General features: G+C 59.9%; 1 protein-coding gene and 2 non-coding genes across 3 annotated transcripts; 1 reads left to right on the plus strand and 2 right to left on the minus strand.

The window, feature by feature from the left end:
* Window positions 1-721: 721 nt before the first annotated feature.
* Window positions 722-14,723, minus strand: TMEM214 (transmembrane protein 214). Its single transcript, XM_066545979.1, has 17 exons — window positions 14,567-14,723; window positions 13,969-14,174; window positions 12,280-12,430; window positions 10,675-10,809; window positions 10,481-10,563; window positions 9,406-9,511; window positions 9,019-9,100; window positions 8,832-8,933; window positions 8,582-8,723; window positions 5,046-5,137; window positions 4,892-4,940; window positions 4,285-4,398; window positions 3,903-4,020; window positions 3,033-3,129; window positions 2,374-2,542; window positions 1,343-1,494; window positions 722-1,175 (listed from the first exon to the last, which is right to left on the minus strand). The coding sequence occupies exons 1-17, from the start codon at window positions 14,721-14,723 to the stop codon at window positions 1,049-1,051; spliced, it is 2,082 nt and encodes a 693-aa protein (XP_066402076.1). The 3' UTR covers window positions 722-1,048.
* Window positions 14,724-15,327: 604 nt separating this feature from the next.
* LOC136555313 (U1 spliceosomal RNA) lies at window positions 15,328-15,491 on the plus strand. The gene has a single exon (XR_010783470.1). It is a non-coding gene; the product is annotated as a U1 spliceosomal RNA (small nuclear RNA).
* A 1,301-nt stretch (window positions 15,492-16,792) lies between these two features.
* Window positions 16,793-16,956, minus strand: LOC136555299 (U1 spliceosomal RNA). Its single transcript, XR_010783457.1, has one exon. It is a non-coding gene; the product is annotated as a U1 spliceosomal RNA (small nuclear RNA).
* Window positions 16,957-19,040: the final 2,084 nt, after the last annotated feature.

Below are 19,040 nucleotides of genomic sequence, written 5' to 3' on the forward strand. Positions count from 1 at the left end.
TGAGTGGACACTGGGTGTGAATGGACAGTGGGTGTGAGTGGACAGTGGGTGTGAGTGGACACTGGGTGTGAGTGGACACGGGGTGTGAGTGGACAGTGGGTGTGAATGGACAGTGGGTGTGAGTGGACACTGGGGTGTGAGTGGACACTTGGTGTGAATGGACAGTGGGTGTGAGTGGACAGTGGGTGTGAGTGGACACTGGGGTGTGAGTGGACAGTGGGTGTGAGTGGACACTGGGTGTGAGTGGACACGAGGATGTGAATGGACAGTGGGTGTAAATGGACACAGGGATGTGAGCAGACAGGGCTGTGCACAGACACCCACACGGAGCGCAGGTGTGCATGGAGGCACGGACACCTGAATTTGCCCACACGTGGGTGAGCACAGAGTGTTGCCTCTGCACACACACTTGTAAGAACACAGGTGCTCCCAACCCCCGTGCACACCCACAGAGGTGACACACCCCCACGGGTGACACCCAAACATGAACAGATGCAGGGGTCGAACCTGACACCTCCCCACTCCACACAAACACCCCAACTCTGGGACCCACCCGTGGGGTGGCACCAGCAGCTCCTTGGACCCCTTTAAACCACCCCAGCCATGGCACTGCCCCCTGGGGTGGGTGGGATTGGGGGTGCAGGGGGGGTCTGGACAGCCCGTCCCCCCCACCACACACAGCCATCTTCAATTAGGAAGAAATATAAAGCATACAGAGCAATTATAAGGAAAAAATAATAAAATAAATCAGTTCATTCATTGGTGGGAAGGGGTGGGAAGGTGAGGGGCTCCAGGTGTCCACCCCTGATCCTGTAAGCAGGCAGAACACAAGGGGATGGGGATCACCCCCTCAGGGACAGCGGGACAGGGAAAGCCAAAGCGGTCACAGGGTGTGGAAAAACCTGGACGTGTGTCTGCCCGGCCCCCAAAAACATAAACCTCCCCAAAAGCCCCGATCTGACCCAAAGTTCCTGCGGGCACTGCCCTCTGCTCCGCGTCCTGCTGCACCCTGGGCAGCCAGAACACGGTGTGACCTGCAGAGAGCAGCTCAGTGCCCAGAAATCATGGCCAGGGCCCAGTTCTTGAGGGCCAGGGTGGCGTTCTGCAGGTACATCCAGGAGGAATAGGTGAAGCTCATCAAGTGGTCCCTCACGCACTCCCACGTCACGTCCCCACTGCAAAAACAAGGCCAAGCAATTGGGGGGGGTCAGAGCCAGCAGGGATGAGGGACATGGGGGGCACAGGAGCCCCCTGGGCAGGGCAGGGCTGGGGACAGGGACAGGCAGAGCTGCAGCAGTAGCAGCAGGGGAGGCCGGGGGAAGGAAGCCCAGGGGCTGCTCACCTGCAGGAGTCGAGGCAGCGCTGCCAGCCCCGCTGCAGCACCGCAGCCAGGCCCTGCAGCAGCGGCAGCAGGCAGCTGTGCAGCAGGAAGTGCAGCAGCTCCCGGGCACACTCAGCCAGGTGCAGCAGCGCCTCGGGCAGCCGGCTCTGCAGCTGAGGAGCAGAGGTGGTGTGGGGTGAGCACCGCCCCTCCTGGGGCCCTGGGCTCACACAGAGCTGCCTGCGACACTCACATCTCAGCCCTCCCTCCCCAGCATCCCAGAGCTCTCCCCTGTCACTGTCCCATTTTCTGGAAAAATCCCTTCGCCAGGATTTCGCTCCTGGGAAGCTGAGAAGCCTCTGAGAAAAAGGAAAACAACATTGTCTCATTTGCTTCTCCTGTGTTTTGCTGCTTTAGAATGTGGTTGGAGATTGTTTATCCAACATGCGAATTGTTCATTAATTTCATGTGAATTGTTTTGACTTAATGACCAATCACAGTCAGGCTGTGTCAGGACTCTGGAGAGAGTCACGAGTTTTTAATTAGCATCTTGTTAAACCTTCTGTATGTATCCTTTCTCTATTCTTTAGTATAGTTTTAGTATAATATTATTTAATATAATACAGATTATAAAAATAATAAATTAGTCTTCTAAAGACATGGAGTCAGATTCATCATTTCCCTCCTGCCACGGGGAACCCTGGAAATTCCACACTCCCCGGGTTCCCTCTCCTGCAGAGCTCAGCAGACAGGGCACCCACGCTCTGTGACACTGGTGCCACCCCAGTGCCACCAGAACGCTGGTTCTGGAGCACCAGGGACCGTCCTGAGCCCTCTCCCTTCCACAGGCACTGCACACAGCTGGAGTGGCTGGTGCCACAGAGGACAGATGGCACCAGAGCCCTGCCCTGGGGCTGTCCCCACACGCCAGCACTGGGGCTCCTGCCAGCAGCAGGGGCACACACATCACCATCCCGCATCAGGCCACCCCCAGCACAGCTCTCCCAGCCCCACCAGCCCCCCGTGGCACTCGCTGTGCCCTCCCCACTCACCCAGTCGCTGAGCCAGGGCAGGCTGCCATGGAGCCAGGCGAGCAGGGAGCAGCCCTGCTGGGACACAGCCCGGGCCACCTCCCCGCTGCTTCTCCAGAGCAGCTCCAGCTGGGGCCACAGCACAGACAGGGCCACGGAACCGTGCTGGGCCAGGCTGTGCTCCAGCCACCTGCAAGGGAGCCCTCAGGTGAGGCCAGGGCTGGACACGGCACCAGGGGCACCCACACAGGGCATGGAGCTGCCACCATGGGGTGAACAGGGTACAGCCCCAGTGTGAGCTGGAATGGCTCCAGTGTGAGCTGGAGCAGCTCCAGGCAGGGCTGGGAACAGTTCCCAGCTCCAGTGTGAGCTGGAATGGCTCCAGGCAGGGCAGGGAACAGTTCCCAGCTCCAGTGTGAGCTGGAATGGCTCCAGGCAGGGCTGGGAACAGTCCCAGCTCCAGTGTGAGCTGGAATGGCTCCAGGCAGGGCTGGGAACAGTCCCAGCTCCAGTGTGAGCTGGAATGGCTCCAGCCAGGGCAGGGAACAGTCCCAGCTCCAGTGTGAGCTGGAATGGCTTCAGCCAGGGCAGGGAACAGTCCCAGCTCCCTGCCCAGCCCTGTGGGCTGCACAAGAGCCCCAGCCCTAGCCCCAGGAGCCACCCACGATGGTGTCACAGACCTGTAGCCCTGCAGGCAGGCACGGGACACCTTCTGCCAGGCCAGCTGGGAGGCGGGCAGGACGCCGGAGGAGCGCAGCAGCCGGGCACAGGAGGAGGCTGCAAGAGACAGGTGAGCTCCTTGAGTGGCCCTTGGCTGTCTGTCTGTCTGTCCCCAAGGGCTCTGGGGGGACACACAGGTGAGCTCCTTGAGTGGCCCTTGGCTGTCTGCCTGTCTGTCCCCAAGGGCTCTGGGGACACACAGGTGAGCTCCTTGAGTGGCCCTTGGCTGTCTGCCTGTCTGTCCCCAAGGGCTCTGGGGGGGGACACAGGTGTGCTCCTTGAGTGGCCCTTGGCTGTGAGGACATGTGTCTGTCTGTCCCCAAGGGCTCTGGGGGGACACACAGCTCGAGCTGTGCTGTGGAACCCCTTGGGAGATGCTCCAGGAGGGGACAGACAGACAGAGGCCCCTGAGCAGACCCTCTCAAAGGGGAACAGGGGGTCTCCGCTTGCAGTGCCTGCATCCCCCAGGGCTCCCAGCTGGACAGACGGACAGGCCCCACTGCTCACAGCAGCCACAGGACAAAGGCAGGGACACGGAGGGGAACAGCCACAGGAGGGATCCCAGGGAGCAGGATCACTCTTGAGCGAGGGGGAAAAGCCTCAAGCTTGCGACAGGGAAGGTTTAGGCTGCAAACAAAACCCAGTTCCTTCACAGCAAGGGCTGTGCAGGCAGCCCAGGGCAATGGTGGAGCTCCCATCCCATGGGGGGTTTAAAAGCCACCTGGCACTCGTGGGGACGTGGGACAGTGGTGGCCTTGGCAGTGCTGGGGGATGCCTGGTGCCCCCAGAGGGTTTCTGGACCTGGATTGCTCCCTGAGTGCCCAGCATACCCTGGAAGGAGCCGTGTGTGTGCACGTCGTGCAGGAGGAATCCAGCGGCCAGGAGCAGCAGCACCAGCAGCAGCCGGGACCAGGGGAAGCCCCGGCCCCTCATCTTGCACAGCAGCTCCTGGGGGGGAGGACAAGGCCCTGTCACTGTCACCGCAGGCTCCTGGCACCGGGGAGGCCCCGGCACAGCAGCACCGCCCACCCCTGGCTTCCCAGCGGGTACAGAGACATCTGCTGAGCAGCTGGGGCTGGACAGGGACCAGCACACCTGTCCCCAGCGTGTCCTGCGTGCCCTGGCCCTGCCCGTGGCCAGCAGCAGGACAGAGATCCCAGCCCGGGTGCTGCTGAGCAGTGCCTGCCCCTCCTGTCCCCTCCTGTCCCTCACCTTGCAGGCAGTGTCACAGGCAGCCACGGCCGCGTCCCCTCCGGCCCCCCTGGCTGCCAGCTCCTCGTTTGTCACCTTGAAGGAGCGAACCGTTTCCTGCAGGGACTGCTGCACCTTGGGGACAGCAGGAGCTGTGTCAGGACCCCCTGGTCCCACAGAGCCCCGGGGCTGCCATGGCACCAGGAGGGCAAGGGCAGGTCCCAAGGGGACAGCGCCAGCTCAGGGAGCTCTCCCAGCAGCACAGGGACACTCTCCCAGCCCACAGCTGCCATGGGGACACTCTCCCAGCAGCACAGGGACACTCTCCCAGCCCACAGCTGCCATGGGGACACTCTCCCAGCAGCACAGGGACACTCTCCCAGCCCATAGCTGCCATGGGGACACTCTCCCAGCAGCACAGGGACACTCTCCCAGCAGCACAGGGACACTCTCCCAGCAGCACAGGGACACTCTCCCAGCAGCACAGGGACACTCTCCCAGCAGCACAGGGACACTCTCCCAGCCCACAGCTGCCATGGGGACACTCTCCCAGCAGCTCAGGGAGCTCTCCCAGCCCAGGGACACTCTCCCAGCCCACAGCTGTCCCCATCCCCCTGCCCACCCCTACCTTCTTGCTGCTGCTCTCCCAGGACTGCAGGAGGTGGTTCAGCAGCAAGCTGCGGGGAAGGAGAACACAGGGCTGGGTCAGGAGCTCCCAGGAGGAATTCAGGTGTGCCAAAGGCTCTGCAGGTGAGCACTGGGCGCCCCCAGTGTGGACTGACCTGGACTGGGCGAGGTGTTTGGTGTAGAGCTGCCTCCAGACGCTGAAGCTCAGGGGGTCCAGGCTCAGGCACTGGCTCAGGGAGGTCAGGAGCTGGGGAGGAGGCACAGCAGCTCCTTAGGTGTGACCTCACCTCACAGGTGCCACAGCCAGGCAGCTCCTGAAGCACCAAACAGAGCTGCAGCACCCCTGCCCACAGAGGGGTGGAACTGGATGGTCTTCAAGGGCTGTCCCACCAGGCCATTCTGGGGTTTGCTGGCTCCTATCCCCTGGAAGCGGGCAGCGTGACCCCTGCTATAGCAATGCCCCCTGTTGATGGAGTGACAAAACTGTCCTTTTTCTCCTCAAAAAGGAAACAAGCCCACAAGTTTCTCTCCTCAATTAGGTGAAATGACACCTCATAGGACCTGGGAGACATCACCTCAAACTTAAGGACAGCCAATTAGCCAAGAGCCAAAAAGTCCTGCCTGAGCAATTTACTAGAAAAGTAAGAGAACAAACAAACTAATTGCCTTTGTGAGGTGTTTTACCAAGAGCAAAAACCTCTTACACCTGGCTCACTTTTTCTCTGTAAAGAGTTTTATTATTTTACCTTTTATTAAAATCTTTTTGTTTCCAACATTACCACAGAAGCCATCCTGCTGATTTTACACCATCTAAGGTAGCTGAGTGTGAAAAATGCCTATTTTATGATTGGCTTTTTGCAAATATTCAAATGAATATTGTATGTGTTATGTTAGAAAGTTATGCTGTATTAATTTTCTTAAGTAGTGTGTTAAATATAGTTTTAGGTTAAAACATAATGTTAAAATAGAAACTATGCTATGTGAGATAATTTTTTAAGAAAGGAATGAGGCACTCTCACTGGGATAGCAGCCACAGGACACCGAAATCTTTCTGAGAAAGAGAATTTATTGCTCCCTTATCAGAACAAACGAACTTCTTCCTGTCTTGCTCAGCCCTGGAGATGCAGTCAGGATTCAGAGGAAGAGGCTGACACTGCCCAGACAGAATCCTGTGTTTGAATGGAATTTATGCATCATGGATGAGGTGTATGAATATGCAACAGGCTGTTCTTTTTAAGGGTTAATCCTCTGTTAATGTGGGTCCTTTTTCGGGCTTATTTTGCCCAGAAAAAGGTATCCAGACTGTCCATAACTCTTTGTTTTTATTGTCTCGTATTGTCCTAATCCAAATTGTCCAAATTATTTTTACTCTAATTATATTGCTATTTTTATAACCATTTTATTACTATTAAACTTTTAAAATTTTAAAACCAAGTGATTGGCATTTTTCACACTGAGCTATCTTAGCTGTAAAACAGATCTCCAAGAGCTTATGGGACCTGACTCAGACACCCCTCTGCCACCTGCCCTGCCATCCCCATCCTCCTGTCAGCACTGCCACCTCTCCATCCTGTCTGCACTGCCACCTCTCCATCCTGTCAGCACTGCCACCTCTCCATCCTGACAGCACTGCCACCTCTCCATCCTGTCAGCACTGCCACCACTCCATCCTGTCAGCACTGCCACCTCTCCATCCTGTCAGCACTGCCACCTCTCCATCCTGTCAGCACTGCCACCTCTCCATCCTGTCAGCACTGCCACCTCTCCATCCTCCTGACAGCACTGCCACCTCTCCATCCTCCTGACAGCACTGCCACCTCTCCATCCTGACAGCACTGCCACCTCTCCATCCTGACAGCACTGCCACCTCTCCATCCTCCTGACAGCACTGCCACCTCTCCATCCTGACAGCACTGCCACCTCTCCATCCTGTCAGCACTGCCACCTCTCCATCCTCCTGACAGCACTGCCACCTCTCCATCCTCCTGACAGCACTGCCACCTCTCCATCCTGACAGCACTGCCACCTCTCCATCCTGTCAGCACTGCCACCTCTCCCTCCTGTCAGCACTGCCACCTCTCCATCCTGACAGCACTGCCACCTCTCCATCCTGTCAGCACTGCCACCTCTCCATCCTGTCAGCACTGCCACCTCTCCATCCTGTCAGCACTGCCACCTCTCCATCCTGACAGCACTGCCACCTCTCCATCCTGTCAGCACTGCCACCTCTCCCTCCTGTCAGCACTGCCACCTCTCCATCCTCCTGACAGCACTGCCACCTCTCCATCCTCCTGACAGCACTGCCACCTCTCCATCCTGACAGCACTGCCACCTCTCCATCCTCCTGACAGCACTGCCACCTCTCCATCCTGACAGCACTGCCACCTCTCCATCCTGTCAGCACTGCCACCTCTCCATCCTCCTGACAGCACTGCCACCTCTCCATCCTGACAGCACTGCCACCTCTCCATCCTGTCAGCACTGCCACCTCTCCATCCTGTCAGCACTGCCACCTCTCCATCCTCCTGACAGCACTGCCACCTCTCCATCCTCCTGTCAGCACTGCCACCTCTCCATCCTGTCAGCACTGCCACCTCTCCATCCTGACAGCACTGCCACCTCTCCATCCTGACAGCACTGCCACCTCTCCATCCTGACAGCACTGCCACCTCTCCATCCTCCTGACAGCACTGCCACCTCTCCATCCTGACAGCACTGCCACCTCTCCATCCTCCTGACAGCACTGCCACCTCTCCATCCTCCTGTCAGCACTGCCACCTCTCCATCCTGACAGCACTGCCACCTCTCCATCCTCCTGACAGCACTGCCACCTCTCCATCCTGTCAGCACTGCCACCTCTCCATCCTGACAGCACTGCCACCTCTCCATCCTGACAGCACTGCCACCTCTCCATCCTCCTGACAGCACTGCCACCTCTCCATCCTGTCAGCACTGCCACCTCTCCATCCTCCTGACAGCACTGCCACCTCTCCATCCTCCTGACAGCACTGCCACCTCTCCATCCTGTCAGCACTGCCACCTCTCCATCCTGACAGCACTGCCACCTCTCCATCCTCCTGACAGCACTGCCACCTCTCCATCCTCCTGACAGCACTGCCACCTCTCCATCCTGTCAGCACTGCCACCTCTCCATCCTGTCAGCACTGCCACCTCTCCATCCTCCTGACAGCACTGCCACCTCTCCATCCTCCTGACAGCACTGCCACCTCTCCATCCTGTCAGCACTGCCACCTCTCCATCCTGACAGCACTGCCACCTCTCCATCCTCCTGACAGCACTGCCACCTCTCCATCCTCCTGACAGCACTGCCACCTCTCCATCCTCCTGTCAGCACTGCCACCTCTCCATCCTGTCAGCACTGCCACCTCTCCATCCTGACAGCACTGCCACCTCTCCATCCTGTCAGCACTGCCACCTCTCCATCCTCCTGACAGCACTGCCACCTCTCCATCCTGTCAGCACTGCCACCTCTCCATCCTGACAGCACTGCCACCTCTCCATCCTCCTGACAGCACTGCCACCTCTCCATCCTGTCAGCACTGCCACCTCTCCATCCTGTCAGCACTGCCACCTCTCCATCCTCCTGACAGCACTGCCACCTCTCCATCCTGACAGCACTGCCACCTCCCCGTGGAGCACCAAACCCCTCCCGTGGCCGTTCCAGGCTCACCTCCTCCTTCATGGCGGGCGGGCAGGCGGGCGTGGCTCGGGACAGGAAGGAGGGGAAGTAGGTGTGCAGGGCTGCCTCGGGCCGGGCGCCCAGGGCCAGCACCTTCAGCCGCGGGTACAGGCGCCGCAGCTGCTCCTGCAGGCTGGGGGACAGAGCACAGGGCTGCTCAGGCCCAGCGGGCACCAGGCTGGCACCAGGGTGGCACCAGGGCCCGCCCTGTGCCCGGCTTTACCCAGATGGAGCAGCATACCTGGGGGACAGTGAATTGTTGGGCATGAAGGCAAAGTCCAGGAGGGGGAAGAAGTCCTTGGGGCCGATCATGCCGAAGCCTTTGGTGAGGTTGGGGTGCATCCTGCAGAAGAGAGGCCTGAGCTGCTGGGGCCTGGCAAGGGCAGTGCTGGTGCAGAGCCCCCAGGACACAGGGGTGGCTCACTCACATCAGGAGCCGGTCCAGGTAGGAGACGGCATACGGCGACAGGGACTTGATGCCGAGCACCGGGAGCATGACACCGAGCCACACTGCAGGGACAGCAGGGAGGGCTCTGCCCGGGCTGTCCTGCACCCAGAGCACCCAAAGCACCCGGGGACAGGCAGGCAGATCCCTCGGGAAGGCTCCGGGGCAGCTGTGCTGCAGAGCAGAGGAGCAGCGCTGCCTGTCCTTCCAGGCAGGACGGTGCTCCCAGGACCCAGCCCTTTCCTGACCCGGCTGGGGGAAGCTGCACCTCAGACCTCGAGGATTCCTCCCAGCCTTTCCCCACCCCTCAGCAGCAGGAGTGGAGGGGTGCTGGCAGTCCCAGGAGGGGATCCCACACTGTGGCTCTCACCTTTCAGGCCCTCGTGGAGGTCGGTGAAGCCGGCCTGTCCCAGTGCCCAGAGCACGGTCAGGCACTTGGCCGGCCGGTTCTGCTGGGAGCGCAGCACCTCCAGGTACTGCGGGAGAGAGGGCACCCAGTGGGGACAGTGCCACCCGCAGTGCCACCCATCCAATCCTATCCCAGCACCTCCAGGGACTGGGGAGAGAGGGCTCCTTGGTGGGAACAGTGCCACCCACCCATCCCATCCCATCCCATCCCAGCACCTCCAGGGACTGTGGGAGAGAGGGCACCCAGTGGGGACAGTGCCACACACAGTGCCACCCATCCCATCCCAGCACCTCCAGGAACTGGGGAGAGAGGGCACCTTGGTGGGAACAGTGCCACCCACCCATCCCATCCCATCCCATCCCATCCCATCCCATCCCATCCCATCCCAGCACCTTCAGGTACTGTGGGACAGAGGGTATTTCAATGGGAACAGTGCCACCCACTGTGCCACCCACCCATCCCATCCCATCCCATCACCTCCAGGTACTGTGGGAGAGAGGGCACCCCAGTGCCACCCACAGTGCCACCCACAGTGCCACCCAGCCCAGCCATGCCTGCAGCCATGGCACCAGCAGCCCCCAGCCCCTGGAAGGGACCTGCAGCTCCAGGTGAGACCAGGAGCCATTCTGGGGCAACAGAGAAACCCCAAACCCAGCTCTGGGGGTGCAGGGGAAGCCCCAAAGCCAGCTCAGGGGGTGCAGGGGACAGGGGGAACCCAAACACAGCTCAGGGGGTGCAGAGGATAGGGGGAACCCAAACACAGCTCAGGGGGTGCAGGGGACAGGGGGAACCCAAACACAGCTCAGGGGGTGCAGAGGACAGGGGGAACCCAAACACAGCTCAGGGGGCGCAGGGGAAGCCCCAAAGCCAGCTCAGGGGGTGCAGGGCTGTGGGCAGGGCAGGCAGAGCCCACTGGAGACACCAGTCTCTCCGCAGGGGAGGGCAGAGAGGTCCAAGGGCTTTGTGCAGTGGGATGGAGGAGCAGCCCCCCCAGATTTACAGCCCCCCCAGACAAACGTGGCTCAGGCCAGCTCACCTTGCCCAGGTTGGTGGTGGCAATGCGGGGCCTGTACAGCAGGAGGGCCTGGATGCAGATCCTGTAACCGTGCAGGGACTCCCCTGGAACAGAGATGGGGGAGCTCCTGCTCAGCCACGGCCTCCATGAGGAATTCCTGCAGGAATCCCAAGAGGCAAGGAGGAGCAGACACTGGGGGAGCACGGGGAGCTGACCTTGGGCCTTGTCCAGCTCCTGCAGCATGGTGTAGATGCAGTGGTCAAAGAAGAGCTCCAGGAAGTCGGAGGCCTTGGCCAGCAGGGAGCGGATGATGCCCCTCAGCTCCTTGCTCACCAGGCAGTACGGGTAGTCTGGGGCAGGAGAGAGGGCAGAGCTGAGTGAGACCCTGCTCTGGAGAGTCCATCCCACAGCAGAGCTGAGGAACCAGCCCAGTGTGACGTGAGTGCCTCATCCCCATCCCAGCTGGGCAGCCCTGGCCTCCTCCCCAGGGACCCTGTGCCAGAGCCTGTGGCATTCACATTCTCTGAAAAACTCCTTTTGCCCAGGATGTTCTCCTGGGAAGCTGAGAAGCCTCAGAGAAAAGGAAAACAATTCTTATCTCATTTGCTTTTCCTGCGTTGTGCTCATGTGTGGAATGTGTTTGGAGATTGTTTAATTGGAGTCTGGGTTTGGGGCTCCCCCTGGCCCCCTGCAGCCCCAGATTCTGATTCTGAACCACCCCCAGGTGATTCTGGTGTGAGCTGCTTTAACTCTTTGGCCAATCGGGGCCAAGCTGTGTCGGGGCTCTGGAGAGTCACAACTTTTCATTATTATGTTTTTAGCATTTACTAAGTATCCTTTCTGTATTCTTTAGCACAGTTAGTATTCTTTAATATAATACAGTATCATAAAGTGATAAATTAGCCTTCTGAGAACATGGAGTCAGATTCCTCATTCCTGCCTTTGTCTGGACGTTCCCAGCAAGTACAATAAGAGGCAGCTAATCCAGCCCTAAGGGATGCTTCCCCTGGATGCTGCTGCTGTGGCATGGACAGGGCTCTGCAGAGGACACTTCGCTCCCCTGCCCCTTGCCACCCAAAATGACATTCTCAGGGTGAGTGGGGCCCAGCTGACCAGGCAGGACAGGGAACTCCTGCCCCAACCTCCCCCCAGCACTGAGGGTGCACAGCTGGGAGGGAGCCCCCAAAGCCCCCAGCAGCAGGCAGAGCTCAGGGACCCCTGGGCAGAAGGGGGTTCTGGGGGTTGTATTGCACTAAGGGGTGAGGAGATTTGCTCTGGCTGTCCCTTCAGATCCCTCCTGAGCACTTCATTCCGAGTCACAGGGAACACAGGGAAAGATTGAGGCAGTGTCCCGTCCCCCTGCTCCACTTTAGCTGTTAACAATGCTCCAGTTTTGTCCCAGGCAGAGACAGAGTTAACATTCTGCTGGATAAAATGAGGGAAATGAAAAGATACCAAGCAAACAAACTGTTTCAAAACTGCTTAGGAAACCCTAACATTTCCACTACTTAGGGTATCTAAAACTAGGATATAAATGCTTCGCTTATATAAAACTTTGCACCCATTCTGATGTTATTTGTTCTCTGCAACACTCAGATCTACCTCCCTTACAGCCAGCACAACCAGAAAACTGAAAGCACTTGTGTCCACAGCCATGGGTCTCACAGCTGGGGAAGCCCCCAGTGTGCAGCTGCATGGGCAGTGTCAGTGTGTCTGTGACAAGGCAAGGCTGTCTGTCCTTGTGGGGACAGCCCAGAGCCACAGATCCCCCCAGTTCAGCTGGGGAGCCCCAGCACCCCCAGGGGCAGCAGCACACGCACCGTGGGGGTGCTGGCTCAGCGCGGGGTCACTCCTGGGTGCTTGCAGCTTGTAGTTGAGGTACCCAGCCAGGTCCTTCACCCACACCGAGGGGTTCTCAGGGAACACACTCCGGCTCTTCTGCAGCTCCTTCTGCAGATCCGCCAGGTCCAGCTGCGAGGGACAGACAGACAGACAGACTCAGCCAGGGTGAACAGGACTGGGCAAAAAGCACAGGGAGGAGAAAGCTCACTCTGACTCCTAAGGGGCATGGAGGGCAGTGCTTCCAGCTCCATCCCAGCCCACATGGAACACCCCTGCTGCCCGAGCTCCAGAGCAGGCCCTGGGGCAGCTGGGGTGACCCAGCCATGGCTGCTCCACGCTGCACACCCAGAGCCCCCCAGGGAGGGAGGACACAGCCCTGAGCAACCAAACCCACCTGATGAACAACCCTCAGCACCACACCAGGCAGGCAGCAGCAGCTCCCACCCGTCCTGCACTGCTACCCAGATGTGTCCATCCCTGCTCTGACACCTGCATGCTCTGTGGGGCTGCTCCACCAGGGCTGGCTGCAAGGCCCAGACCTGGGAGAGCTCCCTGTGAGTGGATTCCCACTGCCACACTGAGCCAGGTGATCCTGGGCAGCCCCACCTCGTGAGAGGAACTCCACACAAACCAGCTGGTGCCACACAGGGAGTGAAACCTGTCCCCAAACCCCCATCGGTGAGGTGACAGTGGCTGTCCCCTGAGCACAGGGACAGCTCTGGCTGCCCTGCCTCCCCAGGGAGCACAGGAATGCCACACAGTCCTGTCACTGTGGGCAAAAGCTGGATGTGCAGGGATACTGGAACCATGCAGAGAAGCCCACCCAGAGCGGGGGGATGCAGAGGGAACCCCCTCATTTGGGGGGCAGTGGAGGTCCCAGGGCATGAGGGGGTTGTGGAGGAGCTGAGCCAGCAATGCCTGCCAGCCCAGGGACACATCACCCCAGCACAGCCTGCCTTGGCAGTTCAGAACCCTCCGTGCCCAGACACGACCAGGACAGGCAGGACAGACACAGGCAGGCAGACAGACACAGACAAGCAGGACAGACAGACAGGTCCTGCAGAGCCAGCCAGGGCACAGCAACTGCTCCAGTGACTCCCAGGGCCCCACCAGTGCCACAGGGAGGACATTCAGCCAGCAGTGCTTTCCTTGGGGATCCTCCCAGACACGGCAGTGACACGGGGAACCAGAGACCCCCTTCCAGCCACGTCCCACCGCTCAAAGGGAACCAGAGATCCCCTTCAGCCATGTCCCACCACTCAAAGGGAACCAGAGATCCCCTTCCAGCCACGTCCCACCGCTCAAAGGGAACCAGAGATCCCCTTCAGCCATGTCCCACCACTCAAAGGGAACCAGAGATCCCCTTCAGCCATGTCCCACCACTCAAAGGGAACCAGAGATCCCCTTCAGCCATGTCCCACCACTCAAAGGGAACCAGAGATCCCCTTCAGCCATGTCCCACCACTCAAAGGGAACCAGAGATGCCCTTCCAGCCACGTCCCACCACTCAAAGGGAACCAGAGATCCCCTTCCAGCCACGTCCCGCCGCTCAGGGCAGCTCCTGCCGCGGGGCCCGCGGGGGGATCAGCCCGCAGGCGAGGCTGGAGCTGCTCTGCACGGCTCCGGTCCCGGGAGCAGGGCCCGGTGCCCGGCCCGGGCACACTCACGGCTTTCAGGGCTTCCTCCAGCGAGCGGCTCCGGCCCGGCGCGGCTGCGGCGTGGCTGCCCGGTGCTTTCTTGCCGCTCTTGCCGCTGTGCTGCTTCCGCTGCGGCGGCTCGGGGGCCGCGGCCGGGGGCACCTGCTCCTTGTTCTGCTTGCGCAGCGCCCGCTCGAAGCCCAGCTGGAAGATGGTGCTGGAGGTGGCGATGGGAGCTGGGGACAGGGACACCGTGACAGACACGGTGACCGGGAGCGGGCAGCGGCGACACGAGAGCACGGGACGGAGCCGGGACACCGGAGCAAACCGCGGCCGCCGGCCCGTGCAGGGGCCCGGGAATGGTGCACAGCACCCCCACGGCCCCGCACGGACTGCGCTGCGCCCCCGGGGCTCCGTCGCCAGGACCGGGGAGCCCGTCCGGCCTCGGCCGCCGCTCCGGGACCGGCGGGGCCCCCCGGAGAGCCCCACAGCGACACCCGCCTCTCCCGGGGACCCACCGGGGACGCCCGGCCGCCCCACACGAGGCCCCCGGTGCCGCGCACACAGCGCCCCCGGACCCACGGGACCCCCGCCCGCCACACCGGGGCCCGCGGGCGCTGACACTCACCGGGCACGGGCAGAGCGCGACCGGCGTTGGCCTCTCCCAGGGCACGGCGGCTGCCGGTGCCACTCGCGGGCCCCCGCCGGCCCTTGCGCACCACCTCCCAGCGGCCGGGAGCGGCGCCGGCCGTGCCCGGGCCCGGGGCCGCTTTCGCCGCCGCCATCGAGAACCGGAGCGCCACGGGCGGCGCCGGGCCGGGGCCAGGGCGCGTGCGCGCGCGGCTGCCGCCGATTGGCTGCTCCCTGGGATACGCGCCGCTCGTGCCGGCTGCCACGTCCCCGCCCCGCCCCGCCGGGAAACGTGACAGGGCGGGCACGGCCCCGCCCCCCGAGGGGCGGGATCAGAAGGCACCGACTCCTCTGAGACCCCGCCCACAGAGCGGCCTCTATGGCGGGAAAGAGGCGGGGCTTGAGGGGTAGAGAAGAAAGTGACGCACTGAACGGGCGGGGTCAGGGAGGGGGCGTGTCCACGGTCATCGCGCTGCCGCCTGCAGAACCGCCCCGACCTGGAGGGGGCGGAGCAATGCGAGCGGGAAGGGCGAGTCCATGCAGATTTGTCCCCGCCGCGCGGTGCATGCCGGGCCCGAGCCCGCGCCGAGCCCGCGCTGTCCTGGCGCGTCCGCGGGCTCGGCGCGGGCCGGGCCGGGCCGGGCCGTGCGGGCCGGGGCGCAGCGCGGGGCCGGGCGGTGCCGGGGCCGGGGCGGGTCCGGGCGTGTGCTGGGCGGGCGTGCGGCGGGCGGGGCAGGCGGGCGGTGGGGGAGGCCGGGCATACTTACCTGGCAGGGGAGACACCATGATCAGGCAGGTGGTTTTCCCAGGGCGAGGCTCATCCCTTGCACTCCGGGTGTGCTGACCCCTGCGATTTCCCCAAATGCGGGAAACTCGACTGCATAATTTGTGGTAGTGGGGGACTGCGTTCGCGCTCTCCCCTGGTCAAGCTGGTTCAAAGACAGAGTAAAATAATCGCGCAATAGGCGCATTGTTCTACACCTACACAATTGAGATCAGGATACGGCTTCGTCGTCCGCCGGTGGCCTCGGGCACCGAGCCCTTCCTGGACTGGTACTGCCGTACTCGCTGGTGCCGGAGGTTGGAGCGCCTGGCACCGAAGCGGGATGGAGCAGCTGATGTGGTTGCAACGGCCCTGTTGAATTATGATTTTAGAAATTCAGGATTTTAGCTGAGGGTTAGAACCAATTCATACTGAAGTTAGATACACCAACGACAGGGTAATGATTATTAGATGGTTAAGCTAAAGCTGATTGTTATATTATGAGCTCATTTGTAGAAGAAAGTGGAGCAAGCAAATAGTTATAGGAACATTTTGAAACCAGTAGAGCAACGCCCAGCACCTGGACTGTGTCAATCCATCATGAAGCAGGGGGCCTTGGATCGTGCCAGAGGGGCACGTAGACCTGACAAAGACCTTCCTGACTTCATCCTGGGACCATTGACCCAATTCCAGACCACAGACCCAATTCAAGAGAAGAATTGTGCACACGTGAAGGACTAAAACCGTCATTTTAATAGAAAGCGGGGTGGGAGGTGCTGGGGTGGTGCATATGTATTTTATTTTGGGAAATAAATAGAAGGCAAAAGTCTTTGTGGGGTGCGGTCACGCATTTTGGGGATGACCCCCGTGCCACCCGCTGTCATAATAAACACACCACTTTCTAACTTTAACTAGTTAGTCTTTCTCCGCGATTTTCGGTTTTAACGATCCGCTGTGGGACCGTGGATGCAGCCGCTGAGTGGCCCGGGACCCTCGGGAAGGGTCGGAGGGCAGAGAGGCTCGGGGATAGCCCGGGAGGGAGGCCGGGGGACACACTGCCCGCAGGAACCGGCCAGCGGATCCCCCAAGGGAGGCTCGGGGCGGCCGCCTCGGAGAAGGGATGGTCCCGGGCTGTCCCCGCCGTGTCTGCGTGAGCGGGGAAGCACCGCGGGGAGAGGGGCGAGGCGCCGGTCCCGCCCGGTGGGCACTGCCGGGGGACACCCGGCCGAATCCGGGTCTGCTCATGCAGCGACAGAGACGGGGCAGCGACGTGCAGGGGAGGGCCGTGACCGAAGGCGCCGAGGACGGCGCTGATGGCGCTGAACTTGCAGGGATACACGGGAGCTTAAACTCCGGGATAGATGTGGACAGTGCGCACAGGACGGGGCAGGGAGCAACCGCACCGATTCAGTTTCAAATCATGTTTGGGGAGTTATAAATCTGTCTTTGAACCAGCTTGACCAGGGGAGAGCGCGAACGCAGTCCCCCACTACCACAAATTATGCAGTCGAGTTTCCCGCATTTGGGGAAATCGCAGGGGTCAGCACACCCGGAGTGCAAGGGATGAGCCTCGCCCTGGGAAAACTACCTGCCTGATCATGGTGTCTCCCCTGCCAGGTAAGTATGCCCGACCTCCCCCGCCGCCCGCCTGCCCCGCCCGCCGCACGCCCGCCCAACACACGCCCGGACCCGCCCCGGCCCCGGCACCGCCCGGCCCCGCGCTGCGCCCCGGCCCGCACGGCCCGGCCCGGCCCGGCCCGCGCCGAGCCCGCGGACGCGCCAGGACAGCGCGGGCTCGGCGCGGGCTCGGGCCCGGCATGCACCGCGCGGCGGGGACAAATCTGCATGGACACGCCCCCTCTCCTCCTCTCCCCGCCCCCTCCGGGCCGGCCCCGCCGCTCCCGCCCCGCCCGGGCCCCGCCGGGAGCCCCGAGAGCCGCGGAGCCGCAGCCCCGGGCCGGGCTCGGGCCGGGCTCTGCTCCCGCCGGGGCCCGGGGCTCGGTGCCGCCATCTCCCGCTGCCGGAGCTGCCGCTCCCCGGGCACCGCCCGCTGCTGCCGCGCCCCTCCCGGGGCCTCCGCTCCGCACCGCGGCTCCTCCCGGGGCTCTCTTTGCCCTCGGCCACGCTCGGCCGGGCGTGCGGCGTTCGGGATGCCAAAAATGCCTATTTTATGGTTGGCTTATCGCAAACATTCAAATGAATATTATATGTGTTATGTTAGAAAGTTATGCTGTATTAATTTTCTTAAGTAGTGTGTTAAATATGGTTTTAGGTTAAAACATAATGTTAAAATAGAAACTATGCTATGTCAGATACTTGTTTTAAAGAAAGGACTCACACCGAGATAGCAGCCACAGGACACCGAAATCTTTCAGAGAAAAAGAATTTTTTGCTCCCTTATCAGAAGAAATGAACTTCTTCCTGCCTCCTCAGCCCTGAAAATGCAGTCAGGATTCAGAGGAAGAAGCTGACACTGCCCAGCCAGAATCCTGTGTTTGAATGGAATTTATGCATCATGGATGAGCTGTATGAATATGCAACAGGCTGTTGCTTTTAAGGGTTAATCCTCTGTTAATGTGGGGCCTTTTTCGGGCTTATTTTGCCCAGGAAAGGTACCCGGACTGTCCTTAACTCTTTGTTTTTATTGTCTCGTATTGTCCTAATTCAAATTGTCCAAATTATTATTACTCTGATTGTATTGCTATTTTTATAACCATTTTATTGCTATTAAACTTTTAAAATGTTAAAACCAATTGATTAGCTATTTTCTCATCAGCAAACCCAGAGTTTATTTGTAAAATCAAATCTCTGTTTCCATTCACCAGTCAGTGCAATCCTTGCCAGTGTTTCTTTTATCCCCCAGTGCTGGTTTTAGCTCCCTGCAGACCCAGGGTTTGTTTGTAAAGACAAACCCACCGTTCCTCTCAGGGCCAAGCTGTGACCATCCCGTGCTCTGCCCCGTCCATCCCGACAGCTCAGGCTGCTGCTGGGGGGATTGGAGGGTAAATTGGAGCTGGCAATACCCCAAACTGCACAAAAGAGCCTTTTCACAGTGCCAGGCTGTGGGAGCCCAGGAGATTCCTCTGGCTGCCCTGGAGGGCTCCAGCCTGATGCCGATTTTTGCCCCAAAAGGCGAGAAATTACTGCTTAAGAGACTCAGTCAAATAAGCAGGAGGTATTTTATTACGACGTCGGAGAAATCCTAAAATGGGATTTCTAAATCTTTACAGCAAAAGCATACCTTTTTATACAATTTTAGGTTTGGGATTACATCATATTCATGCATATACATATGGGGAGTGGTGTAGGCGGAGCGTGGGCGGGGACTTCTCTTTTGAGGATCTTCTCAGGGGTCGTTCCTGTCGGCCTTCATCAGCTTCGAGGAGTCTTCCTCTTTAAACTTTTGAACCTCTCCCCAAATTTGGTCAATTCCCGGTGTAGTTGGCTTAGTCTCCAGGCCTTGGCAAGGGTCTCAGGGTCAATTTGACATGTTGGCCCTAAACGTGCTTTACCCAGCAGTTCTTAACTTATCACTGTCTGTCCTTATCTCTTCCCTGTCATTGTGTTCCATACCTTACTCAATTTATTGCTCTATGTGATTTCTTAACATTGAATATTTCCCATAACTGCTTTATATTCTATGCTTTAACCCATCATCTCTTGAAAGTAACTGTTTTAGGGGCTTCATTTCCCTCCTTTTCTTATAACT

The sequence above is a fragment of the Molothrus aeneus genome, chromosome 3 (genome assembly GCF_037042795.1).
Source record: "Molothrus aeneus isolate 106 chromosome 3, BPBGC_Maene_1.0, whole genome shotgun sequence".
In the NCBI taxonomy this organism is placed as follows: domain Eukaryota; kingdom Metazoa; phylum Chordata; class Aves; order Passeriformes; family Icteridae; genus Molothrus; species Molothrus aeneus.

What these genes read in the sequence shown, in the direction of transcription:
- TMEM214 (XM_066545979.1), bottom strand. Translation starts at nt 14,723, where the DNA reads ATGGCGGCGGCGAAAGCGGCCCCGGGCCCGGGCACGGCCGGCGCCGCT. An exon ending in GCTGAGCCAGCACCCCCACG is followed by an intron (nt 10,810 to 12,279) that starts GTGCGTGTGCTG and finishes CTCCTGCCCCAG; the next exon opens with ACTACCCGTACTGCCTGGTG. An exon ending in CCTCCACGAGGGCCTGAAAG is followed by an intron (nt 9,101 to 9,405) that starts GTGAGAGCCACA and finishes CTGTCCCTGCAG; the next exon opens with TGTGGCTCGGTGTCATGCTC.